Source organism: Coregonus lavaretus (genome assembly GCF_964263955.1).
Source record: "Coregonus lavaretus genome assembly, chromosome: 2".
NCBI classification, from domain to species: domain Eukaryota; kingdom Metazoa; phylum Chordata; class Actinopteri; order Salmoniformes; family Salmonidae; genus Coregonus; species Coregonus lavaretus.
In genome coordinates this window covers 17,277,746-17,292,573 of record NC_139989.1, presented here as the reverse complement: position 1 = coordinate 17,292,573, position 14,828 = coordinate 17,277,746, and the positions used below count along the sequence as shown (strand labels likewise).

The 14,828-nt window shown below is 40.9% G+C and overlaps 1 protein-coding gene across 2 annotated transcripts in view; it reads right to left on the bottom strand.

Annotated features, from left to right (window-relative positions):
• The window catches only part of LOC311100206 (uncharacterized protein), a 29,099-nt gene extending 14,907 nt beyond the window's left edge, over positions 1–14,192 (bottom strand). For both annotated transcript variants that reach the window (XM_084141018.1, XM_084141019.1), the window contains exons 1-5: positions 14,107–14,192; positions 12,701–12,807; positions 12,402–12,556; positions 8,048–8,205; positions 7,651–7,818 (exon numbers count right to left, since the gene is read on the bottom strand). In XM_084141018.1, coding sequence (XP_083997144.1) covers positions 7,651–7,818; positions 8,048–8,205; positions 12,402–12,556; positions 12,701–12,807; positions 14,107–14,121 — 603 coding nt within the window. In that variant the 5' untranslated portion in view covers positions 14,122–14,192. The remainder of the gene's footprint in view (positions 1–7,650; positions 7,819–8,047; positions 8,206–12,401; positions 12,557–12,700; positions 12,808–14,106) is intronic.
• Between the last annotated feature and the right edge of the window lie 636 nt (positions 14,193–14,828).

Below are 14,828 nucleotides of genomic sequence, written 5' to 3'. Positions count from 1 at the left end.
ACGACAAAGCCTATTCCCCCTCAGGAGACTGAAAAGATTTGGCATGGGTCCACAGATCCTCAAAAAGTTCTACAGCTGCACCATCGAGAGCATCCTGACTGGTTGCATCACCGCCTGGTATGGCAACTGCTCGGCCTCCGACCGCAAGGCACTACAGAGGGTAGTGCGTACGGCCCAGTACATCACTGGGGCCAAGCTTCCTGCCATCCAGGACCTCTATACCAGGCGGTGTCAGAGGAAGGCCCTCAAAATTGTCAAAGACTCCAGCCACCCTAGTCATAGACTGTTCTCTCTGCTACCGCACGGCAAGCGGTACCGGAGCGCCAAGTCTAGGTCCAAAAGGCTTCTCAACAGCTTCTACCCCCAAGCCATAAGACTCCTGAACAGCTAATCATGGCTACTCTGACTATTTGCACCCCCACCCCATCTTTTTACGCTGCTGCTACTCTGTTAATTATAAAGGAAAAAAAGTGGTCCTCTGTAGCTCAGCTGGTAGAGCACGGCGCTTGTAATGCCAAGGTAGTGGGTTCGATCCCCGGGACCACCCATACACAAAAATGTATGCACGCATGACTGTAAGTCGCTTTGGATAAAAGCGTCTGCTAAATGGCATATTATATTATTATTAATTATTTATGCATAGTCACTTTAACTCTACCCACATGTACATATTACCTCAACTAGCCGGTGCCCCCGCACATTGACTCTGCACCGGTACCCCCCTGTATATAGCCTCCCTACTGTTATTTTATTTGACTTCTGCTCTTTTTTTCTCAACACTTTTTTGTTGTTGTCGTTTTATTTTACTTTTTTATTAAGAAATAAATGCATTGTTGGTTAAGGGCTGTATGTAAGCATTTCACGGTAATGTCTACTGTTGTATTCGGCGCATGTGGCAAATACAATTTGATTTGATTTGAAATTCCCAATCTGGCCCTCATACCATACCATATCATGGCCACCTAATCATCCCCAGCTTCCAATTGGCTCATTCATCTCCTCTCCCCTGTAACTATTCCCCAGGTCATTGCTGTAAATGAGAATGTGTTCTCAGTCAACTTACCGGGTAAAAGAGAAAAAAAATGTATCCTCATAATAAGCGCAGATGGTTTTACCGCAACAGAGTAGCACAACAGCCTTCAATTGAAGCGGCGGGAAACAAACAAAAGTGGCCACATTTCTCACAACAACAGTTCAATAATGAAATCACGGAAAATCATAAAAGGGAGCAGGAGAACTTATAAATTGCCTACATTAATTACAAGGACTTTTTAAGCACCAAATTGAAAAAAGTTCAGATTTTCAAGGTAGGCCTATTACAGTACTTGAATTTCTGAGCTCCAAATTCAAGTAGGCTTTGTTAAGCCCCTTGTATTGTTTAAAATTGCAGGTGTAAGTAACATGGGGGGAAACAATTATTTGTCATGTTATTTCATTACCAGATCATATTGTGAAAAAGTGTTGGTCCCATTTTTCATGAGCTGAAATAAAAGATCCCAGAAATGTTCCATACGCACAAAAAGCTTATTTCTCTAAAATGTTGTGCACAAATTTGTTTACATCCCTGTTAGTGAGCATTTCTCCTTTGCCAAGATAATCCATCCACCTGACAGGTGTGGCATATCAAGAAGCTGATTAAACAGCATGATCATTACACAGGTGCACCTTGTGCTGGGGACAATAAAAGGCCTCTCTAAAATGTGCAGTTTTGTCACACAACACATTCATATTTTTGTTCAGTATAATTTGTTGTCATTATATGCAGAATAATTAATAGGAAAAGTATTGGGTGTTGCGCAATAGTCTATCCTACACAATTGCACATAGTAGACTCAGTGTCCAATCTGAGGCACAAAAACTTATGAAAACATGAACACATTACCTTGATGCTTTCTCTGTTGAATCTAATGAGACCCTGCTGTAAATCAAGCAGACAGATGATCAACATCAATTCGCTAGGGATATTAGATCCAACATGGAACCAGGTACAACTGTCACTGGCATAACGAATGAGACACTAAAATATTCTGGACATTCCTCGCAAACACCTTTTTTCCAGCACTTGGGCTGTTGTTGCATCGCATGCGCTATCACAACAGCTGTTAGTCAATTGACTGTCATTTGGAAAGTTCCTTCCTGGATCAGATGATGTGTGAAAATATCAAGGCTTAACTATTCAGCTGGACACCAAATGCGCATGTTTTGGATTTGTGAGCCCCCCGTAACATAAGGAGACACAAAATGTTACATAGTTACCCTACATTTCTGAGATCTCTATACAAAAAACCTGTCTAACATCTAGATCCAGGATTCTTACAGGGTTAAAGTTCAATGTCTAATTTAACTGATTAATGCTTAATATATGATATAATGACAACTTACACTACCATAAATGCAAGGACAGAAGTAATGTTTTATGTCACACGATTTTTGACAAATCCATCAAGACATCAACCATGATAAAGGGTTAAACATAGGTTTTTAATCAACTCGTGAATTTAATTGAATATAGCTATGCACCCCCCTTATATCTTAAAGTAATTACATGATTTTTTTTTTTTGACGACATGCAAGAGATCAGTCATTCAATCATTCCTATGATCATTGATCTCTGGAGGCAGTTGCACCAGTTGTGCGTAAAAACATAAGTTGGTATTAAATGGTAGGTTGGTCGTAGCTACGTCCGACGTTGTGATTAGAATTTACACCTGTTGCACCAAACATTAAAAAAACATATATAGACTAGTTGTAGCTACATTTTATGCTTCATAATGGTTGCTAGGCAGCGCCCATTACTAAGCTGTTAACATCCTCATAGCAGTTCTAAACTTTGCGAGGCAGGTCACTTTGCCCATCACTTCGCATAGCCCACCACTATGCATGCACGTTTTGTTAACCACAACTGGATGGATCCATAAAGAATTACTGTGGGAATAAAAATCACTGAATGACGAATATATTGCTAATGAACTTTAAGGCATGTATCAAATTGTTGCTTATTGAAACTTCCAAAGTCTTCCAACCGTTATAATAAATGTAAAGCAATATCGGTGTGGTCAACTGGATGATAATTTAATTTGGGACAGCCTGCTTTGATACTAGCATGGGGACTCATCTTGATAAATTAAAATCAATCAATGTAGTGATTCCTATGTTGTTGATGTAAAGAATATTTGTTGGTCCGTGGTGTGTAATGAGGAGCGAACAGACGTTGCACTTGACACATTTATGAGATTGCTTATCCCAGTTACTAATAAGCATGCACCCATTAAGAAAATGACTGTAAAAACTGTTAAATCACCGTGGATTGATGAGGAATTGAAAAATGGTATGGTTGAGAGGGATGAGGCAAAAGGAATGGCATATAAGTCTGGCTGCACAACCGATTGGCAAACGTACTGCAAATTGAGAAATCATGTGACTAAACTGAATAAAAAGAAGAAGAAACTACACTATGAAACAAAGATAAATGACATAAAGAATGATAGTAAAAAGCTTTGGAGCACCTTCAATGACATTTTGGGAAAAAAGGCAAACTCAGCTCCATAATTAATTGAATCAGATGGCTCATTCATTACAAAACCGACTGATATTGCCAACTTCTTTAATGATTTTTTCATTAGCATGATTAGCAAACTTAGCCATGACATGCCAACAACAAACGCTGACACTACACATCCAAGTATATCTGACCAAATTATGAAAGACAAGAATTGAAATTTTGAATTCCGTAAAGTGAGTGTGGAAGAGGTGAAAAATTACTGTTGTCTATCAACAATGACAAGCCACCGGGGTCCGACAACTTGGATGGAAAATTACTGAGGATAATAGCGGACGACATTGCCACTCCTATTTGCCATACCTTCAATTTAAGCCTACTAGAAAGTGTGTGCCCTCAGGCCTGGAGGGAAGTAAAAGTCATTCCGCTACCTAAGAATAGTAAAGCCCCCTTTACTGGCTCAAATAGCCAACCAATCAGTCTGTTACCAACCCTTAGTAAAGTTTTACAGTAAACAAATTGACAACAGACTTTCAGCACGCTTATAGGGAAGGACATTCAACAAGCACAGCACTTACACAAATGTCTGATGATTGGCTGAGAGAAATTGATGATAAAAAGATTGTGGGGGCTGTTTTGTTAGACTTCAGTGTGGCTTTTGATAATTATCGATCATAGTCTGCTGCTGGAAAAATGTGCGTGTTATGGCTTTACACCCCCTGCTATATTGTAGATAAAGAGTTACCTGTCTAACAGAACACAGACGGTGTTCTTTAATGGAAGCCTCTCCAACAAAATCCAGGTAAAATCAGGAATTCCCCAGGGCAGCTGTCTAGGCCCCTTACTTTTTTACTAACGACATGCCACTGGCTTTGATTAAAGCCAGTGTGTCTATGTATGCGGATGACTCAACACTATACACGTCAGCTACTACAGCGACTGAAATGACTGCAACACTTCACAAAGAGCTGCAGCTAGTTTCAGAATGGGTGGCAAGGAATATGTTAGTCCTAAATATTTCAAAAACTAAAAGCATTGTATTTGGGACAAATCATTTACTAAACCCTAAACCTCAACTAAATCTTGTAATAAATAATGTGGAAATTGAGCAGGTTGAGGTGACTAAACTGCTTGGAGTAACCCTGGATTGTAAACTGTCATGATCAAAACATATTGATACAACAGTAGCTAAGATGGGGAGAAGTCTGTCCATAATAAAGTGCTGCTCTACCTTCTTAACAGCACTATCAACAAGGCAGGTCCTACAGGCTCTAGTTTTGTCCCACCTGGACTACTGTTCAGTCGTGTGGTCAGGTGCCACAAAGAGGGACTTAGGAAAATTGCAATTGGCTCAGAACAGGGCAGCACGGGTGGCCCTTGGATGTACACAGAGAGCAAACATGAATAATATGCATGTCAGTCTCTCCTGGCTCAAAGTAGAGAAGAGATTGACTTCATCACTACTTGTATTTGTGAGAGGTATTGACATGTTGAAAGCACCGAGCTGTCTGTTTAAACAACTAGCACACAGCTCAGACACCCATGCATACCCCACAAGACATGCCACCAGAGGTCTCTTCACAGTCCCCAAGTCCAGAACTGACTATGGGAGGCGCACAGTACTACATAGAGCCATTACTATTCCACATCAGGTAACTGATCTAAGCAGTAGAATCAGATTTTAAAAAACTGATAAAAATACACCTTATGGAACAGCAGGGACTGTGAAGCAACACAAACATAGGCACAGACACATGCATACAAACACATGATAACATACAAACTATACACACATGTACACATGGATTTTGTGTTGTAGATATGTGGTAGTGGAGTATGGGCCTGAGGGCACACACTTAGTGTGTTGTTAATTCTGTAATGAATGTATTGTAATGTTTTTTTAAATTGTATAACTGCCTTAAATTTTGACGGACCCCAGGAAGAGTAGCTGCTGCCCTGCCAGCAGTTAATGGGGATCCATAATAAATACAAAAAATAATAATACAAATGTCAGATTTTTGTTTTCACAAAATCTCAGTTTGGATATTTGGTTACAACTAGGCTGGGAAATGTTAGCTAAATTGAGGTGTGTGCTTATGATCATTATTCTAGTTTGCTCATCTATTAGCAGGACTGATCAGGAAATGTTGCTAGCATGTTATGTAGCCTAACGTTAGTGACTTGTCTGGTAATGAATCAATGTGATTTTGTTTAACTAAATCCCCATCTTTTTGGTTAATTGACCTCTGGCTGGGAAAATAAGTGGAGGTGCAGCTCATCTATCACATATCAGAAACATTTAGCATGCTATAATGTAAGCTTAAATCAATAAGTGTATTATTTTGCTATTGACTCTGACATCTAGGCAACTCCAAAAGCCTGCGGAGGTTGTGAAATATGAACACGAGACTCGCATGCTTTTGAAAATATAGATTTCCATTATTTTCTATGCGTATCATGATGAAGATAATCACTCGGGAACAACGGTACAGCGAAGCCTAATCATCACAACAATTATTATCTGGGTGATTATTTTTCTTTTCTAGGCGCACTGGGGCTCTAGGTCGTAGAGCAAAATATTTAGAGCCCTGCCTATGCTGCTAGGCATACAGTGGCTTCAGAAAGTATTCATACCCCTTGACTTATTCCACATTTTGTTATTACAGCCTGAATAAAACATCTACACACAATACCCCATAATGACAAAGTGAAAACATGTTTTTTGATTATTTTCTTTCTCAAAATGTATTGAGAATGAAATACAGAAATATCAAAATTTACATAAGTATTCACAACCCTGAGTCAATACTTTGTAGAAGCACCTATGGCAGCGATTACAGCTGATCCTTTCTGGGTAAGTCTCTACGAGCTTTCCACACCTGGATTGTGCAACTTTTGCCCAATATTCTTTTCAAAATTATTCAAGCTTTGTCAAATTGGTTGTTGATGATTGCTAGACAAAGTTTTTCGGGTCTTGCCATAGATATAAGTCAAAACTTTAACTTGGCCACTTTCACTGTCTTCTTGGTAAGTAACTCCAGTGTAGATTTGGCCATGTCTTTTAGGTTATTGTACTGCTGAAAGGTGAATTAATCTCCCAGTGTCTGGTGGAAAGCAGACTGAACCAGGTTTTCCTATAGGTTTTTGCCTGTGCTTAGCTCCATTCCATTTCTTTTTTATCCTGAAACACTCCCCAGTCCTTAACAATTACAAGCATACCCATAACACCACTATGTTTGAAAATATGGAGAGTGTTACAACTCAGTAATGTTTTGTATTGTATTTGTCCCATACATAACACTTTGTATTCTTGACAAAAAGTGAATTGCTTTGCTAAATTTTTTGCAGTATTACTTTAGTGCCTTGTTGCAAACAGGATGCATGTTTTGGAATATGTTTTACTCTGTACAGACTTCCTTTTCATTCTGTCAATTATGTTAGTGTTGTGGAGTAACTACAATGTTGTTGATCCATCCTCAGTTTTCTCCTATCACAGCCATTACACTCTGTAACTGTTTTAAAGTCACCATTGGCCTCATGGTGAAATCCCTGAGTGGTTTCCTTCCTCTCCGGCAACTGAGTTAGGAAGGACGCCTGTATCTTTGTAGTGACTGGGTGTATTGATACACCATCCAAGATTCACCATGCTCAAAGGGATATTCAATGTCTGTTTTGTTTATTACCCATCTACCAATAGGTGCCCTTCTTTGCGAGGCATTGGAAAACCTACCTGGTCTTTGTGGTGGAATCTGTGTTTGAAATTCAATGCTCGACTAATTGTATGTGTGGGGTACAGAGATGAGGTAGTCATTCAAAAATCATGTTAAACACTATTATTGCAGTCCATGTAACTTATTAAGCACATTTTTACTCCTGAACTTATTTAGGCTTGCCATAACAAAGGGGTTGAACACTTATTGACTCCAAGACATTTCAGCTTTTCATTTTTAATTAATTGGTAGAAATTTCAAAAAATTTAAATAATAATCCACTTTGACATTATGAGGTATTGTGTGTAGACCAGTGACAAAAAAATTCTCAATTTCATCCATTTTAAATTCAGGCTGTAACAACAAAATGTGGAAAAAGGGGTCTGAATACTTTCTCAAGGCACTGTATGTAAACATTGCCAGAGGAGGGTTCAGTCTCACCATGAGGATGCAGTTGTTGTCTACACTAGTCTGGACCGTACCCCCCAGCCTCTGGCCTTGGCTGCTGCCAGGGGGGGACGTGGTCTCAGTGGGGGCGCTCGGCTGGATCTTCTTCTCCTGTAAGCTCCTCCGGTCCTCAGCAATACGCTTCAGCACCAGCTCACGCTCCTGAGGTAACAACACATACGTCTCAGGGATGCCATGTCTGAGCGTGACTTTTTAGCAAAAGGGCTGAATATATAATCTCAATCATTTGAATAAACCAATCTTCAGTGTAAATTGTGTCACTAGGCAGTTTGCACTGCAGTATGTTAGACTAGCATGTTGAAAACCCTGTGGCTATGCTGTGTGTGTGCTCAGTGTGTTTCAGCTGATCCATCAGGCAGGTGTTGCTGACCTGTTTCTTCTGCCTCCTCTCATTCCTGGCCTCATTGGCCACACGCATCCTCTGCTGCTCCTGGAAGTCACTCTTGTCCTGCCTGATACGGGACTCCAGCGGTGGGGGGTCTGTGGATGGGCTTGATGGCTGTGGGGGTCCCAAAACTAAAGAGGGGCCTTCAGACACACAACATTAGAAACAAAAAAGTCACTGTGCTGAAATAAAGAGTCAAATAACTAGCTACTATGCTATGTCCGGAGTAGGTTGGTGTTTAGCCCAAAACTTGAGTTAAGTAATATATATTTAAGGCTACAATTTCAAGCCAGGAATGTGTCTGAGGCAGGGGAGAACAGCTGGAAAAGGGGATATCATTTGATTTACACAACATGCCTACCACTTTGAAGATGCAAAATATTTCTAATTGTGAAACAAACAAGTAATAAGACAAAAAAAATGAAAACTTGAGAGTGCATAACTATTAATACTAAGTTAATACTTTGTATAGCCACCTTTTGCAGCAATTACAGCTGAAAGTCTCTTGGGGTATGTCTCTATAAGCTTGGCACATCTAGCCACTGGGATTTTTGCCCATTCTTCAAGGCAAAACTGCTCCAGCTCCTTCAAGTTGGATGGGTTCCGCTGGTGTACAGCAATCTTTAAGTCATACCACAGATTCTCAATTGGATTGAGGTCTGGGCTTTGACTAGGCCATTCCAAGACATTTAAATGTTTCCCCTTAAACCACTCGAGAGTTGCTTTAGCAGTATGCTTAGGGTCATTGTCCTGCTGGAAGGTGAACCTCTGTCCCAGTCTCAAATCTCTGGAAGACTGAAACAGGTTTCCCTCAAGAATTTCCCTGTATTTAGCGCCATCCATCATTCCTTCAATTCTGACCAATTTCTCAGTCCCTGCCGATGAAAAACATCCCCACAGCATGATGCTGCCACCACCATGCTTCACTGTGGGGATGGTGTTCTCGGGGTGATGAGAGGTGTTGGGTTTGCGCAAGACATAGCGTATTCCTTGATGGCCAAAAAGCTCAATTTTAGTCTCATCTGACCAGAGTACCTTCCATATGTTTGGGGAGTCTCCCACATGCCTTTTGGCGAACACCAAACGTGTTTGCTTATTTTCTTCTTTAAGCAATGGCTTTTTTTTGGACCACTCTTCCGTAAAGCCCAGCTCTGTGGAGTGTACGGCTTAAAGTGGTCCTATGGACAGATACTCCAATCTCCGCTGTGGAGCTTTGCAGCTCCTTCAGGGTTATCTTTGGTCTCTTTGTTGCCTCTCTGATTAATGCCCTCCTTGCCTGGTCCGTGAGTTTTGGTGGGCGGCCCTCTCTTGGCAGGTTTGTTGTGGTGCCATATTTTCAATTTTTTAATAATGGATTTAATGGTGCTCCGTGGGATGTTCAAAGTTTCAGATATTTTTTTATAACCCAACCCTGATCTGTACTTCTCCACAACTTTGTCCCTGACCTGTTTGGAGAGCTCCTTGGTCTTCATGGTGCCCCTTGCTTAGTGGTGTTGCAGACTCTGGGGCCTTTCAGAACAGGTGTATATATACACTGAGATCATGTGACAGATCATGTGACACTGTGTGCAATCTAACTAATTATGTGACTTCTGAAGGTAATTGGTTGCACCAGATCTTATTTAGGGCTTCATAGCAAAGGGGGTGAATACATATGCACGCACCACTTTTCCGTTATTTATTTTTCAGAATTTTTTGAAACAAGTTGTTTTTTCCATTTCACTTCACCAATTTGGACTATTTTGTGTATGTCCATTACATGAAATCCAAATAAAAATCACATTTAAATACAGGTTGTAATGCAACAAAATAGGAAAAACGCCAAGGGGGATGAATACTTTTGCAAGGCACTGCACCTAGTCAGCTGCACAACTGAATGCATTCAACCGAAATGTGGCTTTCTCATTTAAACCTCTGAATCAGAGAGGTGAGGGGGCTGCCTTAATCAACATTGGCGCCCGGGGAGCAGTTGTTGTGGGGGTTAACTGCCTTGCCTTGCTGGCTTGTGGATTCAAACAAGCAACCTTTCGCTTACTGTCCCAACACTCTAACCGCTAGGCTATCTGCCGCCACTGCCCCCTCTCATTGAAGCCACAAAGTTCAAGGCCGAACGCAGTACTGTAGGCTGTTTCCAGAAAGTAGGATCCCCCATTATGGTGAATGGGAAAATGGCAACCAGTCAAAGGTTTGGACACACCTTCCCATTCAAGGGTTTTTCTTTATTTTTACAAAAACTTTGAAATAACACATATGGAATCATGTAGTAACCAAAACAGTGTTAAACAAATCAAAATATATTTTTGATTCTTCAAAAGTAGCTACCCTTTGCCTTGATGACAGCTTTGCACACGCTTGGCATTCTCTCAACCAGCTTCACCTGGAATACTTTTCCAACAGTCTTAAAGCAGTTCCCACATATGCTGAGCACTTGTTGGCTGCTTTTCCTTCACTCTGCGGTCCAACTCATCCCAAACCATCTCAATTGGGTTGAGGTCAGGGGATTGTGGAGGCCAGGTCATCTGATGCAGCACTCCATCACTCTCCTTCTTGGTAAAATAGCCCTTACACAGCCTGGAGGTGTGTTGGGTCATTGTCCTGTTGAAAAACAAATGATAGTCCCACTAAGCCCAAACCAGATGGGATGGCGTATCGCTGCAGAATGCTGTGGTAGCCATGCTGGTTAAGTGTGCCTTGAATTCTAAATAAATAACAGACAGTGTCACCAGCAAAGCACCCCCACACCATCACACCTCCTCCATGCTTCACGGTGGGAACTACACATGCGGAGAACATCCGTTTACCTACTCTGCGTCTCACGAAGACGCGGCGGTTGGAACCAAAAATCTCTAATTTCGACTTATCAGACCAAAGGACAGATTTCCACCGGTCTAATGTCCATTGCTTGTGTTTCTTGGCCCAAGTAAGTCTCTTCTTATTGGTGTCCTTTAGTAGTGGTTTCTTTGCAGCAATTCGACCATGAAGGCCTGATTCACGCAGTCTCCTCTGAACAGTTGATGTTGAGATGTGTCTGTTACTTGAACTCTGTGAAGCATTTATTTGGGCTGCAATTTCAGAGGCTGGTAACGCTAATGAACGTATCCTCTGCAGCAGAGGTAAAAAAAAATCTGTGGCAGTCCTCACGAGAGCCAGTTTCATCATAGCACTTGATGGTTTTTGCAACTGCACTTGAAGAAACTTTCAAAGTTCTTGAAATTTTCCGTATTAACTGACCTTCATGTCTTAAAGTAATGATGGACTGTCGTTTCTCTTTGCTTATTTGAGCAGTTCTTGCCATAATATGGACTTGGTATTTTACCAAATAGGGCTATCTTCTGTATACCACCCCTACCTTGTCACAACACAACTGATTGGCTCAAACGCATTAAGGAAAGACATTTCACAAATTAATTTGAACAAGGCACACCTGTTAATTGAAATGCATTCCAGGTGACTACCTCATGAAGCTGGTTGAGAGAATGCCAAGAGTGTGCAAAGCTGTCAAAGGCAAAGGATTTGTTTAACAGTTTTTTGGTTACTACATGATTCCATATGTGTTATTTCATAGTTTTGATGTCTTCATTATTATTCTACAATGTAGAAAATAGTAAAAATAAAGAAAAACCCTGGAATGAGTAGGTGTGTCCGAACTTTTCACTGGTACTGTATATATATATATATATATATATATATATATATATATATATATATTTCTTTACACAATCATAGTACCAATAATTGCTTTTATCACACCACATGTATGTCCTTGAAACGATAATTTTTTTATCGCACACAGAGGTTAAGGATAATTGAGTTGCTACCACCAGCCTACAGTACCCCGGTCGGCCTTCAACTTGAGATACTAAATGAGAGGGGGGCAGCACTGAGTTAGCCTGAAACGTCACTTCCTAGAGTAGCTCAAACTACGAATGCAATGTTTCCAAAAACTCCTCCATGAGCAAGATGGCAATACGTCAAATGGCCACTAAGACTTCAAATACTGAAATGTAACCAATGTCGTCACAATGTTATAACAAATAAGCATTAATGGAAGATTATGAGGAGGGAGATTAGCTTGGAAACAAAAAGCTTGGATTATTTACTGCAAATGATGCCTTATGTCCTGTCCTGCACACAGTTCCTCTGTATCTGCAGCTGGAAACAAGGCAAAGCCACTCGCTGCTCCAAGTTTTACAAGACAGGTATTTGATTTGTACAAAAGGGGCAAAAGACAGCACAAGTGGTCATTTGTGCACAATAAGACATAGGACCATTACATTATAGTATGCAATCAACCATGGAAAACAAATGTTTGATGAAATATTATAATGGTGTGTCACACCTCTACTGTCATTGGGCGATGTCTGTGAGTGTGATGTGCTTGGGGGGCAAGAGCTTCCCGCATCTTTGGGAGGGTTGAATGCAGCGAATGCCGTTGAAACTGGCAGGGATGGAGTTTTGACCAGCTTGTGCCTCAGATTTTCACCTTGTAAAAGCCTGACGTAAACACATAGAAAAAAACATGAAATATTTGACATGTTCAGTTATTGACAACACTTGTCAGTTACCCATCCTGTTTTGACATCGGAAAACATAGTTCCTTGCCTGTCCATTTAAGGGTTATGGTTTGGGAGGACTCACCACTCAGCTGCATCCGGCACAGAGAAGTGTCCTGCCTGCACGGCAGACTGGATCTGCTCCTCACTGAAGCCCATCTCACAAAGGGTATGGAACAACTCTCCGATAGTCTGCAACAAGGCCATAGGGTTGTGAGACAAACAGGAAAAGTCATAAGAAACATCGAGCTTATACACAAACCGACTCTTGCCCTAACACAAAAGGGGCGGGGCAAAGGGTGCCCATGGTGTCTTTGAGCAGATCAATCAGAAGATGCCCTACAAAGTCAATCAATAGGTCAATAATGCCTGAATGAAGTGAAGTGTGGCTGATGAATGGAGTGATTGTTTTGCTCTGACGACAAAGTGCAAGTTTGATCAAAGACAGCAGCTGATTGAAGCTCGCTAGCCTAGAGATTAATCATTATAGGGAAATGCTGTGTTGTCATACAAGCTTGTTTTCTAGGTCTGATAAAGCTCAACAATTTCATATGTATGTTCAACTAGCTGGCTAGCTTAGTTGGTATCTAGCTAGCTGTATTGTACTTCCAGTGCCAATGAATAAACTATAGTCACAGATAGAACAATGAGACAGATATTTCACCGGATGTATAAATGTGAAGCATCCGCTTGGCGTTTCCACTCAATACCAACTATGGTAGTGAGAGGAAGCACACTGGCCGACAGAGTAAGAAGATGGAACGAGATGGATTTTGGCCGACATTCTGCACATTTTCTCATCGATGAAACATTTGATCTCAATACAGTTTTCGGTTTCTAAAACTACAATCTGTTATGGACAGAGTGGACTAAGTTTTGTAGACTTTACCCTTTGCAAAAGTTTTTTTTAAATCGCGTTGTTTAGAAGGAGTGCAAAGGCGAATTGAGTTACTGCACACGCGCACTTCACAGAGGAGCCCTTCCCTAACGGAAATATGCAGATGCTGCTAGATCGCGCCAATAGAATATAGGTAGCTCGTGCTTGCGCTCTGCCCACCTCCTTGCTTGGTCTGCCCACTTAGACTCATTTGTTCCTATTGGAAACGACAAGCTGTGGTCTATCTTGGTTTAGTTATACAAATATTTGCTATAGTCTAGGACCTCTACTCTAGGTTAGAAACTTCGACGTGTCATGATGATCACTCTGAACTCCCCTTCTTCAGGGAAATGATCAAAATCCGGGTATTTTCTTTTAGCTCACTCTAACCTTAACAGGGCCCTTTGTATCTTAATGCAGATAACTACCGGTAGCTAGCTTACTGTCATGCTAGCAAGCGAACTACTGCTACGGGAATTTACAATGGAGGATGTGCTAGGTACAGACAGTAGCTAGCTAACTGATTAGTTACTACTGGACCAACTGTTATCTAAGTAATAACTGTTATTCTTTAGAATCGAAAGTATTAAATCAGTTGGCTAGTTACAACTTACCGGAGTGGAATCCATACTTTCAGTTTCAGTGGTCCTTTGCCCTAGCTAGCTATGTGCCCTGTTGTTGGCTTCCATGTCAAGGAAAGATTAGTAGCCAGAGCCAATGGCTACACTACAGAATGCGAAATGAACCTATGAAAACTGCTGACAGACAGTGGGAAACGCCCCCAAAACCACCAGTATTCTAAAATAAGCAAATGTTTATACAGACTACACACAAATGTTTGAACACTTCGTCGTTTCGTTTCAATATCGAAATAACGGTAGCAATATGTACTCGGACAAGACAGTCAGCAAATTATAATCCACACCACATAACCAGCAGCTCGTGGTACCTCTTCAGAAACAAGTATAACTGTATTTGAACAGCAGGGGTCACGCTTGCTCCATTTATTCTCCTCTGACCATGGTTTATACACGGCAAGAAGAGTAGTAGAGTCGTGGTCAAAAGTTGAGAATGACAAGTATTGGTCTTCACAAAGTTCGCTGCTTCAGTGTTCTGAGATATTTTTCTCAGATGTTACTATGGTATACTGAAGTATAATTACAAGCATTCCATGAGTGTCAAAGGCTTTTATTGACAATTACATTAAGTTTATGCAAAGAGTCAATATTTGCAGTGTTGACCCTTCTTTTTTTTAAACTTCTGGGCCACATCCTGACTGATGGCAGCCCATTCTTGCATAATCAATGCTTGGAGTTTGTCAGAATTTGTGGGTTTT